The 15,846-nt window shown below is 50.7% G+C and overlaps 1 protein-coding gene across 1 annotated transcript in view; it reads right to left on the bottom strand.

Annotated features, from left to right (window-relative positions):
• Positions 1–4,177: 4,177 nt before the first annotated feature.
• IGF2R (insulin like growth factor 2 receptor) overlaps positions 4,178–15,846 on the bottom strand; it is a 122,968-nt gene continuing 111,299 nt past the window's right edge. The window contains exons 42-48 of the mRNA XM_064292987.1: positions 14,243–14,357; positions 12,627–12,773; positions 11,771–11,958; positions 8,768–8,954; positions 6,977–7,129; positions 6,721–6,790; positions 4,178–5,051 (exon numbers count right to left, since the gene is read on the bottom strand). Of these exons, the coding sequence (XP_064149057.1) occupies positions 4,638–5,051; positions 6,721–6,790; positions 6,977–7,129; positions 8,768–8,954; positions 11,771–11,958; positions 12,627–12,773; positions 14,243–14,357 (1,274 nt within the window). The 3' untranslated portion in view covers positions 4,178–4,637. The remainder of the gene's footprint in view (positions 5,052–6,720; positions 6,791–6,976; positions 7,130–8,767; positions 8,955–11,770; positions 11,959–12,626; positions 12,774–14,242; positions 14,358–15,846) is intronic.

The following is a 15,846-nucleotide window of genomic DNA, read 5'->3' as shown; positions in this document are numbered from 1 at the left end:
GGAGTTTCCTTGGGGGTGTGGCTTACATCCAATATATGTGGGCTTTCTGGTAAAATCCACAGGCTTTTACTCACAGTGGGTCCTGCATCTGACCCGAGGCTTGTCTGGGGACAGACTGGCCTCCAAGAGCACGTGGTTGTTGGCAGAATTCAGTTTCTTGCCGTGAAGGACTCAGGGCCTCAGTTTCACGCCGGCTGTCAGTCAGAGGCGGCCCTCTGTTCTTTGCCATGGTCCCACCCACACTTGAGGGGAAGGGCTACTGGGATGGGGGCACCAGGAAGCAGGTCATGGGGGCCGCCCGAGAGTCCATCCACCACACCCTCAGTCTCTCCCTTCCTGCTCCTCACCCTTCCCCTGGCCAAATCTTGGGGGGTGGGGGTTGGGGCTCATGGCAGGCTGAGGAGCCAGCTGTAGGGGCTCCCACTGCCCTGGTGCATGCTGCTGCCACAGCTCTCAGGGTGGCTCTTTCACAAAGAACGGAGGGCGGACTCTGGCCGATGACCAGCACGAAATTGAGGCCCTGAGCCTTATACTGCAAGGAACTGAATTCTGCCAAAAACCATGTGCTCTTGGAGTCTGGTCTTTCCCCAGGCAAGCCCCAGGTGAGACACCAGCAGCCACAGCACCTCCTGGCTGCAGAGGATGCAGGTGTGATGTGCCCATGGAAATATTGCTACATTTGGGGTCACGTGGTTATCCAGCCACACAAAGTAAACAAGGGGCTCGGGGAGGGGCAAGGCCCAAGGCAGGCCCCCTCTCCTTCCGTGTGTCATGCTGCAACCCTTTCTACACCATCCAGGGCTCTGCAGAGTGCCCAAGGCCACTCCTTCAGAGACACCCAGGAGCCAGGTGGGTGTGGTGGCCAGGGTGTTACTGGATCCTGGGCTAGGGTGCTCCATGCATACCCCAGGGCCCAGGGCTGCTCCCTCGGGGACACCTGGGAGCCAGGCAGGTTGGGCTAGGAGAGGTAGGTTTCTTCTCTGCTCTCCAGCCTCTGTAGCTGCTGGGGGTAGGGGGACAGCCGGGGATGGCAGGGCCCTCTAGGCTCTGGGCTTCTTCTGGGTCACCTCACCCTGCCGCAGGAAACACCACACAGAGGGTCTGCTCAGCCCTGGGGCAGAGATCTGAGCAATGACCAAGCCCCAGGGTTATGGGGTCGGGTTGGAGGGGGACCTCTCATCCCTTCCTGCTTCTTGGAGGAGGGGGAGGAGGAGGGGGAGGAGGAGCCTGGTGCTGATTCTGGTCCCCAAGCTGACCCCAGATACAGCTCTTGGATTAAACAGTCCTCCCAGCCTTGGAGGCTGACCCAGGGTGGTGAGGGCGTCACGGTTCACAGAGAAGCCGTTTCCTGCCACCTCGTCCCCGACTTAGGAGGACAGCCCAGTGTTCCTGGCCCACGTGGGCCCTGACCAGGTGCTACCACCTCCCTGAGCAGGCTCCTCATGGCTTGACTATGAACCAGCCCAGATTCTCCAGTGAACTGGGCAAAGGGGCTATCAGAGAGACCCTGATGGGCTTCCAGGGTGGAGGGGCTGATGGGAGATACCAGAGGGCTGCCGGGCAGAGAGCACCCACAACCGCTGCTGCAGCCATGGCAGGCACAGGCCTGAAGGTTCAGCTCAGTGTATGAAGAATGGACAGACCAGAGACGGCTCAGGAGCCAAGCAAAGGCCTTTGTTTCCAGGACTCCTTTCTGTGACGAGGCATTGGGGCTGGTGCCTCCAGCCTAGTGGGCTGCAACGTGGAAGTTTCCACCTGTTTTCTCCTTTGGAAGGGCTTGGGGTCTTGGGCTGTGCAATTCCGGAAGGGAGGGCAGAAGGCAGATCAAACTTTGCACAGAGTGTTGTGTGCTGACCCCCCTATGCACAGCCTCTGCAGGCTGGAGAATAGCCAGGTGTGAAGGTCCTGGGAGAAGCCAGGGCCCCAGGTGTGTGGAGGTCCTGCCTTCAGCACATCCACCCGCCATCCCATGCCTGCTGGCCTGGTGACACACTGCTCACCCTTTTCCATGGAAAAAAGCAGCTGCAGGCTCTGAGCAGCAGCTGCCTTCCTGTTCCTAGAAGCCGGGGCCTTCTTTCTTTTCCTGAGACCAGGAACCAGGACTAGGCCTTACCTGGCCCCTGTGTGGCTCCCTTCCCCCACCTCCCAGGCCAGGGGTCAGGTCCAGTCAGGGTGGCCAGGACCTCCTGGGAAATCAAACTTGCACAAGAGGGAAGTGGCAGTGCTGCAGGCCAGTGCCACTGGTGTTAAAAAGACGCTCAAGATCAAGGGACTCATATCAAAAAAATTACTTCTCCAAAAAGACGGGTTCTCAGCAGCTCTCATGACATGCTTTCCTAGAAAATGCCTAAAGCAGTTGACAAGGCCAGTTGCTCTTTTTTCAGAGGTGTGGGTGAGTAGGGATTATTTAGGTTCTTAAGAATCAAAGTATGTGGAAACTTCCCTCAGGCCCATCATCCCAAGCAGTGACCACGCCGCCTTCTCTGAGCATATGGCAATAAGTGAAGCGAGGGCTGGATCTCTGAAAGGGAGGGTGGCCAGCTCGGCTGTAAAGTTGACCAAGGAGGACCAGCAGGGCCCTGTCAGCCCTCCTCTTCACAAAGAGGGCTTCCTTGTGGTTTTGGCGGGAAGCTAGGAACAGCTCAGAGAGCAGCGTCCCTCAATGTAATGCCTGAAAAGTCACAACGTAAACCTCTTTAAGACCCTAGAACGCCTAATGGTTCGGGAAAGAGGACATAAATTCTGGGAAAAAGGCAACTCCAACTGGATAATTAAAAAATGAGATGACGGGAAGGATGCTGACCCTGAGAAGTCTGGTGTTAACAAAGTGGTAACTTTCCGCCTTCATGTTAACACGCAGGGAGTGCTCAGTGACTAACTGGTAATTTAAGACGGAAGACTGAATTTATTCAAGAGAAAATACCACCGTAAGGAAAAACCTTAGATTAGTTCCATGTGGAGATGCTCCACTGTATCACTAGACTCTAACCTCCACAGTCTTTGTTCTGGAAAATGGAGAACCCTCTGGGGTATGACTTCTCGAAAAAAGTGAGGAAGTCGCTCTCAGATAACAGACCTCCACTGACCACATACATACAGAGAAGACTTGAGAGAAACTGACATGCTGCCGGTGAGGATGCTCAAGTTAAACCCAAATCCAGAAAGGCGTTTTTGTAACTTAAACATAAAGGACCAAGAGGCAGGATGGCAGGCGAAGAGCTCGGCCACTGTGCACTGTCCAGGTGGGGAAAAAGTCTGACACCCAGTGAATAATTTATCGTTTATTGAAATTGTTGAATACATTATATTACAGTAAATTTGAAAAAATGAGAAATCAATTTTTAAAAATACACTCATGTTGAAATCAAATAAGCCAGCCACACCAGGTGCAAACCAAGGTATTCTGGAGGGCGGTTTGCTTCTAAGTATATGAATACCATGAGTCTATATACAACTCTACAATGCGAGAGCCATTCCCAGAAAGTCTCCCATTAAACATCAACAAAGGAGCCACCGGCCATGAAGGGAAGGGCACTGGAATCCCGTCCATCCTGGCCACACCGTGGGTCCCACGGTGGCCTCCCTCCAATCACAAATCCAGGAGCACGCGGGGGCAAGGTTCGAGCCCACCCTCTCCCGTGGCAATTCCCTAAGTCAAGCACTGTGCAAATTAAGGCTTCGATAGGTCGAATGGTTGATCAACACTTCTTTAAAAAAATAAGCACAGTAAGGGTGGTATCGTGAGAACCTGAAGAGATGAGAACTAAATCCCAAATCTGGAAAGAGTGATTTTCTCGGACATCTCAACTCCACTCACTCACACAAATCCATCTCTGGGTGGGTCATGTGAAGAAATACTGACAAATGTGCTCTGTCCACCGAGGGTTGAGGATGTCATGCAAAAAGCGGCAGCCGTTACTTACTAAAGGCATAGAACAGGCAAGCCTCCAAAGCCCAGGCACTCGGGGTCTGTGTGCACGCGTGTGTGTATGCGTTCCCCCTTCAGAACAGAAAGCAGAAAAGATAGAACGGAGTATTCTAACTTAGGGGCTAAACCACTGACCAGTCCCCAGACTCCGTGTTCACCTCCCAGCACACTAACAGCTTTCCCTTCTTCTGATGGATGAACCAGGAGATGACCCCCTGGCCCGCAGGGAAGATACTGCTGCTGCCTGGATTTTCTTTTTTTTTTTTTTTTTCCTTTTTCGCAAACCTGAGTAATTGTCAAAGTCAATAAATAGGAGGAGAGAATTAAAATGCTAAATATAATGGTCAAATACCCGATGGGGACTAAAGCAGAGAGGGTTTCCTGTCAAAAACAGCCCCCTGTTCTGAGATGCGTTGGCCGGTGCGTGAGGACACGCATGCAGCTATGCCCTTGAGTGGCGACTGGGGGTAGAACCCAGAATGAGGTCCCCCTCTGGCCAATCTGAGCAAAGCTGTGTTCCAATGACCGTGAGCACCCATGTGAGCAGCGCCGGGCCTCCTGACCCCTCTCCCCCATCACAAAAACTCTTCCCTTTTGAAATTGTTTTTGTTAAAGGCAAAAATGATAGAAGCGTCATGGCGATAAAGTCTTATTTGGTTGGAGGTGCTTTGCTGTGCCACCGATGCATCTTTTCTCATAGGCACCAGGGTTAGACACGGAGGAGGTCCTCGTCGCTGTCATCGTGAAAGGACACTGGGCTGGCAGAGTTTCCTGGCTTCTGTTGGCCGGGTCTGCGCCTCCCCTTCCTGGCCTTCTCGCCTCTGATCAGCCCCAGCCTGTCGTCATCCCGCTCCATATCCGTCTTCCTCGGGGGGCTCGTCTTGTGTGAGCTGTCCACCCCAGGTCCTCGGGCAGAGTGCACCTTCACGTCTGGGAGAGTCAGCACCTCATCCTCACTGTCCTGGTCATCACCGTGCAGGGATGTGAAGGCATCGGCCTTCACCGACTTTGTGGTGATGTGGCCGTTCTCCTGCCCCTCCTTCCCAGGCCTGGGGGCTGGCACCTGGACCTCTTCCATGAGCCACTCGGTTTCATTTTCATCAGCCTCTTCCTCCTTGTTGACCTGCAGGACCAACAGCAGAGACCACATGAGCCCCCCGAGACTCATTATCCTCCTTGTATGGCCCACCCCAGGACCGACCCAAGCTGGAGAGGTGGCCCGTCCCCACATCGTGACATTCCCAGCTCCCAGAGTCCCTAACAGGGAGGGGAGGCTGGGGCTGGCAACCCCCACCTGCTGCACTGAGACCAAACAGACCCAGGAGTGATACATGTGGGCAGAGCCAAGCAGAAGGCATTCATGTGATGGTTAATTTTATGTATCAGTGTGGCTAGGCTATGGTTCCCAGTGGTTTTACCAAATGCTAGACTAGCTGCTGTTCCATAATGCAATCTAATGCAATGTAACATAATCACCTTCCATAATATAATCAAATATAATCAACCAATCAGTTGAAAGGGAAGTTCCTTAGAGTATGGTCTACCTTCAGACTATACCCACTCCTCACTGACATGCTTAAGTTTCAAATATTAGGTCATTTTGTGAAAACCAGCATTAGCGAAAATGGAGGATGACCACATCAGATCACAAAATGGACGATGACTATATTGTTACATAAGTGCCAGATTACCTCATTACATAACTGCCAAACTACATCATAACTACCAAAGCCGTAAGAATCATGGCCCAGCCAAGCTGACACGTAACTTTAACCATCACAGCCAGCATCATCACTCTTGCCTTACACCCTGGCATTTGTTCCTGCCAGACATATGTCCTCAATGCCCAAAACAGTCAGATAGTAGGTGTTTTTTTTTTTTTTTACCATTGTCAAAAATGTCAAATGTCGGATAACAAGAGAGTCGGTAAGTGAAGAGTAGGTGAATAAACAGATGTTTTGGCAGAAACTCGCTCTTTCAACTCTGCACTCTTTGCCCGACCTACAGAGCTTGAGACACAAGCCTACAGAAGTCTCCAGCCTGTCACCTGACCTAAAGATTTTGGACAACTGTGCAAGACAATCCCTTGGAGTAACGCCTCTGTGTGTGTATGTGTGTGCGTGTGTGCACGTGCGTGCGTGACTGGTTCTGGTGCTGGTTCTCTAGAGAACCCTAAGATAATTCAAAGCTGCCCAGGCTGGAAGGCAGGCAGGTGACAGGACAGCAATGCGGGGCAAGAAGGGACTCTCTCAGGCTCTCATCAGGTGAAGGTGCCTGCATGGGGCAAGGCAAGAGACACGGCCTGTAAGAGAAGCCACAGAAAGGACACGTGCAAAAAAGTCTAATTGATATGAGCCTCTTGAAAAGCAATTTGGCAAGACGCACCAAGAGCCACAAACTATTTACGTCCTTTGACCCAAATAATGCCTCTTTTCCGGAAATTTACCTGAGGGAAATAATCCAAATGTCAGATACACAAAGATGTTCACTGTGGGTTTTTTTTTTGTTTGTTTTTTTGTTTTTTAAGACTAGCCAAAGAAGTGGAGGCAACCTAAATATTAAATCCTCCAAGGGAACAGTTGCAACCACAAGGAGGAAAACTTGAAGGAAAAACACAAAAAACTGTGTTAGGGTAAGAGGGGTAATGTCTTTCCCTTCTAAATTTCCACTGGTCCATGATGATGTTTTTACCATCATGACTGACCTTATGACAATCTTGACAACACCCTATTATGGGAAGGGGGGATGGGGAGGGCGGGCAGGCACACCAGAGACCGTCAGCAGAAAAGTACCTTTGAGTATTTGTAGGACACATTTGAGCTTCTTCTACAGCAATTGGTGAGCTTATTCATCACCATTTCCCTAAAAAAGAGGAGACCGTGATTATTCAATGGTAAACAGAGCCCGAGGCAGGAGTCTGACGGGGCATTTGACTAAAAGCGCTAAGACCTAGCTGCTGCTGGACTCAAGCGAGCCCAAGAGTCCATTCCACGCCCCCTGCTTCACTGCACACTCGGCCCACCTGGGCCCCGGCAGGCCTCTCCTTACCTCTGTTCCTTCTTGTAAAGCAGCAGGGTCAGCAGACAGCCCGTCAGGGCCACCAGCAGCAAGCTGAGAATGGCCCCCACAGCCTGGCTCCGTCCCGAGAGCCCCTGATGCTCTGGCTCGTCCTCACCAGTGCTCTCGCCATCAAAGCCCATCCTGGAAAGTCCAGGGAAGGAGGTCACATTGCATGGCAGGCCACTGCCAGGCAGATGCTCTCTCAGGCGCCCGTCTGCTTAAGTCAGCCATGTTTCTGTCGTTGCTAGTTGCCATCGAGTTGATTCCGACTCATGGCAACCCCATGTGTGCAGAGTAGAACTGCTCCATAGGGTTTCTGAGGCTGTAATCTTTACGGAAGCAGATTGCCAGGTCTTTCTTCCACAGAGGGGCTGGTGGGTTTGGACTGTTGACCTCTCGATTAGCAGCTGAAGGCCTAACCATTGCACCACCAGGGTTCCTTGGCTCTTTAATACAAGGTCACAATCTTCCTAGAGCGCTGGCTAGGGGAAAAGTGTCCTCCCACTCAGGGTCCGTCACTGGGCAAAGCCCCCGGGAGGAAAAAAAAAAAAAAGTGCAGGGGTAGGGAGCTCGGCCACCCATGTCAAGAGCAGGGCTTGCTCTGTGCCATTTTAGCCTCTTTGAGGCACTGAGCAAGGGTGCCCCAGGCCTGGGAATGTGAGGAGCATTCACTTCACATTTCGTTTATTATTTAATCCATAGTTGGCTTCTTTTACAAAGGGCTCCCAGTTTTTATTTTCCAATGACATCACCAGGACATTACGACTATTCAAAATCTGAAAGGGCCACTCAGTCAGAGTTCAACCAGGAGCCTCTTCCAGTGACGGTGCAGCTAAGAATCCTCGCATCTACACTCCTGGGAGAGAGAACTCAGGACCAAGCTGCCCACCCTTTGCTGGGCTGGTGCCCGTGTAAAGTCAAAAAGAGAATTAAGATCTGAAGGGTGCGTCCTGCAATTCTGCCCCCATTGTCTCTACCGTTGCTGTCTGCTGACTGTTGGGCACCTTCTCAGGAGATGGAGGAAACTACCACATGACAAGAGGTGGTTGTTCTCCTGGTCTTACAGCGTCAGGACAGAGAATGAAAAGCTTGTGTGAGATGGTGGCCTGAATGGGACAGGAAGCAGCAAACCCAAGAGGAAAGCCGTTTGTAGCACATGGTTTTGGACGAGATGCCCTAAAAGGGGTTGTGTAGGGCTGGGTAGAGTAACAGACATCAGAAGAGGTGGCTCCCAAAGACCACACTGAGGCTGTGCTCTTTGCTCCCCTGATCAGAAATGAATTCTCCTCATTTTCTGTGAAAACCTGACATACGCTGATTGTCAAGATCTGAAGAGTAAGTTTTTCACTCATTCACACACAGAAGATACTTCACTCAAACCAACGTGAAGCCTCACCACAAAACAACATGTACTAGCTAGCACACAAAGGGAAGATAAGTGGGGATAGAGAGACAGCATCTGCCTCTAAAAGCTGGCAGGGAGCATGGGAACAGCCGGGAAGAGAAGTGTTAGCAGTGCCTGGGTGGTCCCTGCAGGCCCTGCCCACGCACAGGGGAAAATGGCCCTTGTCCTGGGAGTGCAGGTGGTGGCCGCTTGGGCATGCAACAAGAACAGCAGGATCGTGATGACCGTCAAAGCTGGCTGCAGGCTTTGAGAGTTTAACTGTTTTTGTACACATTTGGATATTCCCACAAAAACAGACACTTGGTAAGTGTCCACCCAAAGAGAGAAACGATCAACCACCACACGCTACTGGGGGGCTCCGGAGCCAAGCTTACCCGAGAGGACACACGGCAGATGTGTACCACGAGAAGAGGTACTGGCAGTCGGCAGTCTCGTGGCTGAACTCAGGGATCCCTTCCTCCACTGAAGGGTCGCAGTGGAAGAAGATGGTGGACGAGACGGACTTTGTCTTGTCTTTGCCACACTTCGAGGATGAGGTGAACACAACATCAAGGTCACCATCTGTCAGAAAAGAAGGCGGTGGATAATGGTGATGGTCGAACACAATAAACATACCGTACTTTACACAAGTAAGGTGTGCCTTCTACGTTTGTTTGCCAACAGCACCCTCCCCTTGCGAGGTATTTTCTAAGTACGCTAATTTTTTTTTTACAGGAACATGTAAAAAAAAGAAAATGGCATAGCGGCACTTAAGAAAATACCTCAGAGAGGGAGGGCACAGTTGGCAAACAAACGTAGAAGGCGTGCATTATTTGCGTAAAAATACGGTAATTAATCTCACTGAATTGTACATGTGAAGAATGTTGAAACTGCAAATGTTTTGTTACATATTTACCACAATAATAAAAAAAAAAAAATTCTGAACAAAAAAGGAAGGCAACCACACACAACTGCAAAAAACAGTTATCATCAACTCGTCACTAATGGGCCAAGTCTCTCTTCACCATCTGTGAAGAGTCTGCAGAGGTTTAAATTGAGACGCAGGCATATCTCATCCAATGCCCCATGTACACACTTCTCTCGCACTTTAAAAAAGCCCCTCACACACTCGTGCCAAGCCCCTGCCCTGGCCAATGTGCAGGAAAGAATTGAGTCTCTCTCTAAGAGGTCGGGGTCTTGGTCCTCAACTCACAGTATGACTTAGGGTCAGCGCTGGCCACGCCAAAAAGGCCAACCATGTGATAGAAAGTGAGGGCTTTGGGTTACATGCTATCAGTGGCCCTGGAGACTGAGATCAACCACGTGGGCAATCAATCAATCACTCATGCCTATGTGATGGAGCCCATTAAAGACTCTGGACACCAAGTCCAAGGGAACACCAAGAACAAGGGAAGCTCCCCGTTGGGTACTTCCTGGATTCTGCCCTACGCACTTCTTCCCTCGGCTGATTTTCGTCTGTATCCTTTTCCTATAATAAACTGTAACTCTGAGCATAACAGCTTCCAGGGGGTTCTTGCATTTGGGTCGGAAGTCAGGGTAGTCTTGTGTGGGCTCTGCTCCCTCAGAATGGAGTTGGCTAAATGCTTCACAGCCCTTGGTGGAGCACCAGGGATGTAAACACAAGGGTATAGTGTGTGGAACAGGCCTGCCCATGAACAGGGGGCCCCTGGCCATGAGAAGGGGCCCTGAGGCACAAGGTGCAGGCATGGCTCAGGAAGGCCCCATGTGCTCTCACGTAATGCACAAATGCAGAGAGTGTTCTTTGGCTGGTGTGGGGGAGCACATTGGGGAGGAGTCAGGGGCCAAGACGGCAGCTCCACTGTGTCCTGCTCTTCTCTCTCAGATGAACTAATGAAGAGATCTCAAACTCCACTTCTTCGTGAAAGGCCAAAAGGGGTCTCAAAACTAAGGCTACCTTCTGGTGCTAGTAAGAAGTGAAAAGGCCAAGAACGGGATTTTATTCACCAAGAATAAACACAAACGCACACATTCTGGAAGTTAGATGTATGTCTTGAGAAAGTACTTATTATAGGAACAAGACAACCTGACTAGTGCTGTAGGGCAGAGCTGGAAGCTGTACAGACATGCAAGACACCACCGAGGAGGCGCAACTGAGCCAGGCTTTGAGGGATGGGGACAGGTGGAGCCAAGGCTTTCCAGCAGAAGGAACAGAAGGCACAAAGACTGCGTGGTGGCTCTGGGAGCTCGTGCTGACAGTGAACATCTACTAGTCGTGCCCTTCCTCTGCTTAGTCTAGGCTACGCGTGTTAAGGGAGGCAGCCTCTTCCTCCCTCTCTCAGCACCTTTTCACTCAGAGTGGGCTGTTTTCCTACACACACTGAACTTTAAAAAGCTAATACATTCACATGGTTCAAAAGTCAAATTACAGAAAGGCATACAGCAAAAGGCTGTTTAAAATAAAAACAAATGAGCTGTGCTATGAATTGAATTGTGTCCCCCTAAAAAGATATGTTGAAGTCCTAATGCTGGTACCTGTGAAAGTGATCCTATTCGGAAATAGGGGCTTTCTCTTGTTGTGTTAATGAGGTCATGCCAGAATAGGGTAGGTCCTAAGCCTAATCCCTTCTGAGGGGTGTCTTACAAAAAGAGCAGAACAGACACAGACACACAGGGGGAGACGCCACATGAAGACAGAGGCAGGTATATCTACAAAAACAAGCAGCAAAGGAATCAGGGATCACCAGAATTCACCAGGAACTAGAAGAGAGGTTCACAGGAGGAACTGACATGGCTGAGACCCTGATTTGGACTTTCAGCCTCCAGAACTGTGAGAAGATCAATCCATTTCTCTAAAGCCACGACTGTGGTACTTTTTGTTACAGCAGCGCTAGGAGACTGAGACAGGCAGCCTGTGGACATGTTCTCTTACAGCCAGCAAGGAACAAAGGACAACACTTCTATCAGAGCCAATACAAGCCCTTCACACCGATTTCTAAGACGTATGCAAGTGTCTCTCAACCTTCTCTTTTAACCCTTTTGACAAACATAAAATCTCTTACCCTTGTATAGCATGGAGTTTCAAAATAAATTAACTACCATGCCGAAAACCAAATCAGCAGTAACTCCAGATACGCACACCCCACCACCTCCTCCCCCCACCATACTCGAGACTCACTAGCTTGGACCGGGGTTGGCTGGTGGGTTGTTTGCTTGCTTGTTAACCGAGGTCTGATTTACCCACCGTGAAACGCCTAGGTCTTCCACATACTGTGCCACCCATTCTGACGGACGCATATCGAGGCAGGAGTTCTGTTTTTAAACTGTTCTAGAATTTCCACCAAAGGGCATTTATTGATGAAAATTTTCAAGCTCTTCCTCTGAGGAAGTTAAATGGAACACCAATGGAAAATGATTACCTTGAATGTAGTATTTGGTTTTATCGGAAGTCCCCACTTTCCTACTAAAGCGTTGGTCGCTAGGCTTCAGCTGGCATATGTTAGCCCCAGAGCATGAAGGGTTTGAGGAGCTGGTGATGGAAGAAAGCTGGATTTCATACAGGTACTGGTCCCCATTGGTTCTCATGTCCCCAGAGGCCCTGAAGAGCCTGCAGAGACAGAGAAGATCACATAAGTCTGCTCATCTGGCTGTCCTTCAAGAATGTCATTTATTACATAAACCATAAGTTCTCAACGGAACCACAGGGTGCTGGGTGCTTTCTTCTGGCTTCCTCAACCTGGAGCAGTGCTTCCTGAATCTACAAAAGTTCCGAGGCACAGACTTCCCACTCTAACTGTGTTGCTACCCGGCCCCACTTCCACTCTCTGAGAGTCAGTGGTCTTCCTCCATCCAGTGGCCGGCACCACACTGCCTCCCTCTGCCCAGCGTGCAGATGGCTGTAAGGCCAGCTGGCCCAGCTGGCCCAGCCACCCCAGTCATCCCAGCCACCCTGCTAAAAACTCATTCTTTACAAATAGGCAAGCCCAAAAGATTCCTACTCGAACACATTTTTCAGGCTTCAGCTTCTACCCGGGGCTTATTACAGGTCAGAGAGGAGAAGGGGACTTTATTTTTAGACTCAAGAGAATCACCATCTTTGGTGTTAAAACTTAATCATTCAGTCATGTTTTCTCTCAGTTTAAGCAAAATACGGCGCCTACCCTAGCAACAGCAGCTGAAACACACGTTTATCCTGCAGCGCTCCCGCCACTGCAAGGTCTGAACTGCTGGCCTGATTTTAAATATACTTCCGTGCTCAGAAGGAAAATATCTTACTTAAAATAGATGTCTCCCAGGCTGAAGCTCTTGCCATTTATAGGATTGGTGATGGTCCCGTTCACCATCTGCACCTCCTGAGGCCTCACGGCGCAAGCAGCTCGGGTGTCCCAGGTGAAGTAGTAGGTGCAGCTGTCGATATCAAACCTGGAAGACAGCAGGTATGACCAAAAATCATGCAAAGATGAACACACCAACAAAGAGCACCACGCCCCTGAGTGAAACTCATTTGCTTTCCACGAAGGTCAGTCCTGGGTTTGGAGGCCCCAACAGGCCCCCGCCCCCTTGCCCACCCACAGGACACTGCACAAACTCGCCATCCCGGCAGCTGGCGCCACTCAGGCCCGTTCACACTCGCCCTCCCCGGCAGCTGGCGCCACTCAGGCCCGTTCACACTCGCCCTCCCCGGCAGCTGGCGCCACTCAGGCCCGTTCACACTCGCCCTCCCGGCAGCTGGCACCACTCAGGCCCGTTCACACTCGCCCTCCCCGGCAGCTGGCGCCACTCAGGCCCGTTCACAACTTCTGGACACAATGCAGAAGGCAGCTCTGAGTTTGCTGTTAGCTGCCACCGAGTCAGCCCCCAGCCCATGGCAACCCTAGGCACAGTGAGATCAGGCTGTCGTGCTCCACAGGGTTTTACTGGCTGATTTTCAGACGTAGATCTCCAGGCCTTTCTTCCTAGTCCATCTTAGTCTAGAACCTCCTCTGAAACCCGTTCAGCATCACAGCAACACGCAAACCTCCGCCGACAGATGGGTGGCGGCTACACATGAGGTGCACTGGCCAGGAGTCGAAGCTGGTTCTCTCACACAAAAGGTGAGAACTCTACCACTGAGCTACCACTGCCCCAGCTCTGGGCTAGGAACTATGTATTTACTTTTCTTAACCCCTCCAACATATCAGTAATACAGGTTCCTGTTTCAATACACACATTTTTCAAAATTCAGAAACATTGAAAGGCTGGGATTTTGCTCCTAGATTTTTGAAATTTCGTTTTATAAGCTTCTCAGGTTCATCAATGGATGAAATCCTTTGACAATTCCTGGGTCTCCCCTTTCTAAGCTGGATGGCGGTTGTTCACAAACATCAGCTCTCACACGCCCTCTGTTGGCTGAACTCCCCCTAGCACCTGGTGTCGGGCTGCCTGGAGAATCCTGATAGAATCCAGCTGCTCATGGGCCCAAGGTAGGCTGCTTGGACAGTTGGCCCCAGGTGACTCCAATCAACACCCCTTTGCGCCTACTGTGACAGTCACAGACAGAGGCCAGCTAAAGACTGCTCGGCTAGCACACAAAGTTAGGAGCATGTTTTCTGAGGCAAGCGAGGAGCAGGAAGTTGCTTTAGTCTATTAACAGTGCTTCTCAAGAGGGTGCTATTGGCCCTTTCGCCAGGGAACTCTTCCTTGTGCGGGCAGCTCTGCACACTACAGGACTGCCGCAGCCCCAACCCCCGGGCCCAGATAAGCAGAAACCAGCCCCTGCCTACCGTGGCAACCCAAACACCCTCGCTCTTCATACACATTTCCAAACCCTCAAGTGAAAACCACCGGAGAAGTTCTGGAGAGTTCCCCAGGGCACGTCCCATTGTCTTTCTCTGATGCCACAACCTTCTCACCTGTCAAATGCCGGCTTGCCCACTGTCTTCGCACACGTCAGCTCTATGACTGTGGACGCAGTCTTATTCTGATCACATCGATGACCTTTCGAATAAGTTACAACAACTCTGTCATCTGAAACACACAAATTATGGGATGGACGTTATTTCTACGGCATTATAAAAAGCCTCAATGCTGGACATCAAAAATCACACTGAGCCAGGACAAAACCAACTGTTTGCTCTGAAGACTTAAAGGCCTTTTCTGGATCCATGTTTCCCCAGCACTTCCAAGCTCAGTGACCGTCATACCACCGGCACGGTTGCCTGCGCGATACCAAAAGACCTAGGCTCAAATCCTAGCCCTTCTACTCGCTGGTTTCATGACTTTGGGTTGTTGAACTTCTGAGCCTCCATTTATCTCATTTGTAAAACAGGAATCCTTGCAAAGTGAGGACTTCAGACATATCTGCCAAGAGCTGAGCCCAGGGCAGGTGCCGAGTCAACAGCAACACCAACGTGTGCAATCTCTGCTTCACTCTAAATGCTTTCCTGACACACCCCCTCCCCTGAGCCTCACAATAACAACAGGGCAGGTATTTAACTGCCACTTCTTTTTTTTTTTTTTCACCAAGAGATACACCAGGGGCAGGGCACAACTCTGTCCTTCTCAGGTCTCCCGGCCCTCAGCTGAGCTCTTTCCGCTTTGGAAAGAAAAAGCAAAAGACCTCTAACTTTTCCAGGGACTAAGAAAAAAGGGAGTTTATGCTTTAACATAAAAGTATCATGAGTAGACTGCCACCTGGTGTGTCGGGAACCAGGTATTTCTAGCCCTCAGCATCAGAAAGCCAGAATGCCCAACGCCGGCCTTGGGAGGAAGAACAAGCTCTTCCTGCTGGGCCTGGCTTGACTTCCACAATGGCACCCACCACATGGAAGGCAGTGAGCATGTCCCTACTATTAAACTAAATGATCTACTTCCATCTTGTTCCCTCTACCCACTGTTCTCTCTTGTGCCTCTGGTTCCAAACCTTTAAATATTCTACTTTTTCAGTTGGCTAGAGGAATTTGACAATCCCTGGGTAATGCGAACAATTCGTGTTCAAATATCAATGGAACAAAACCCTGGAGGTGTCATGGTTAACAGCTATGGCTGCTAACAAAAAGGTCAGCAGTTGGAATCCACCAGGCGCTCCTTGGAAACTCTATGGGGCAGTTCTACTCTGTCCTATAGGGTCGCTATGAGTCAGAATCAATGGCAACGGGTTTGGCTTATCAACGGAAAGTTTGACAGTTCAAACCCAGCCAGTGGTGCCACAGAAGACAGACCTGGCGATCTGCTTCATAAAGATTACAGCCAAGAGCGCCCTATGGGGCAGTTCTACCCGTTATACACGGGGCTGCTGAGCCAGGGACCAACCTGACCACAGCTAACAACAACAACGGGAAATCAAGAGAGAGACTGGTCAGATGTCCACGTACGACTGTGAGATTACAGGGAGGGCGGGGAGGGCCACCCTCAACCACCCTCCCACCCTTGCCCTTTCTTGAGCAATCATCAGTAAGACCCTCTAAAGGGAAGGCAAATCTTGGGATAAGAGGTCTGGCCAGATCTTCGCATGTGG

The sequence above is a fragment of the Loxodonta africana genome, chromosome 1 (assembly GCF_030014295.1).
Source record: "Loxodonta africana isolate mLoxAfr1 chromosome 1, mLoxAfr1.hap2, whole genome shotgun sequence".
NCBI lineage: Eukaryota > Metazoa > Chordata > Mammalia > Proboscidea > Elephantidae > Loxodonta > Loxodonta africana.
Note: the sequence above shows the minus strand (reverse complement) of the source record. Positions and strands in the feature narration are given on the sequence as shown.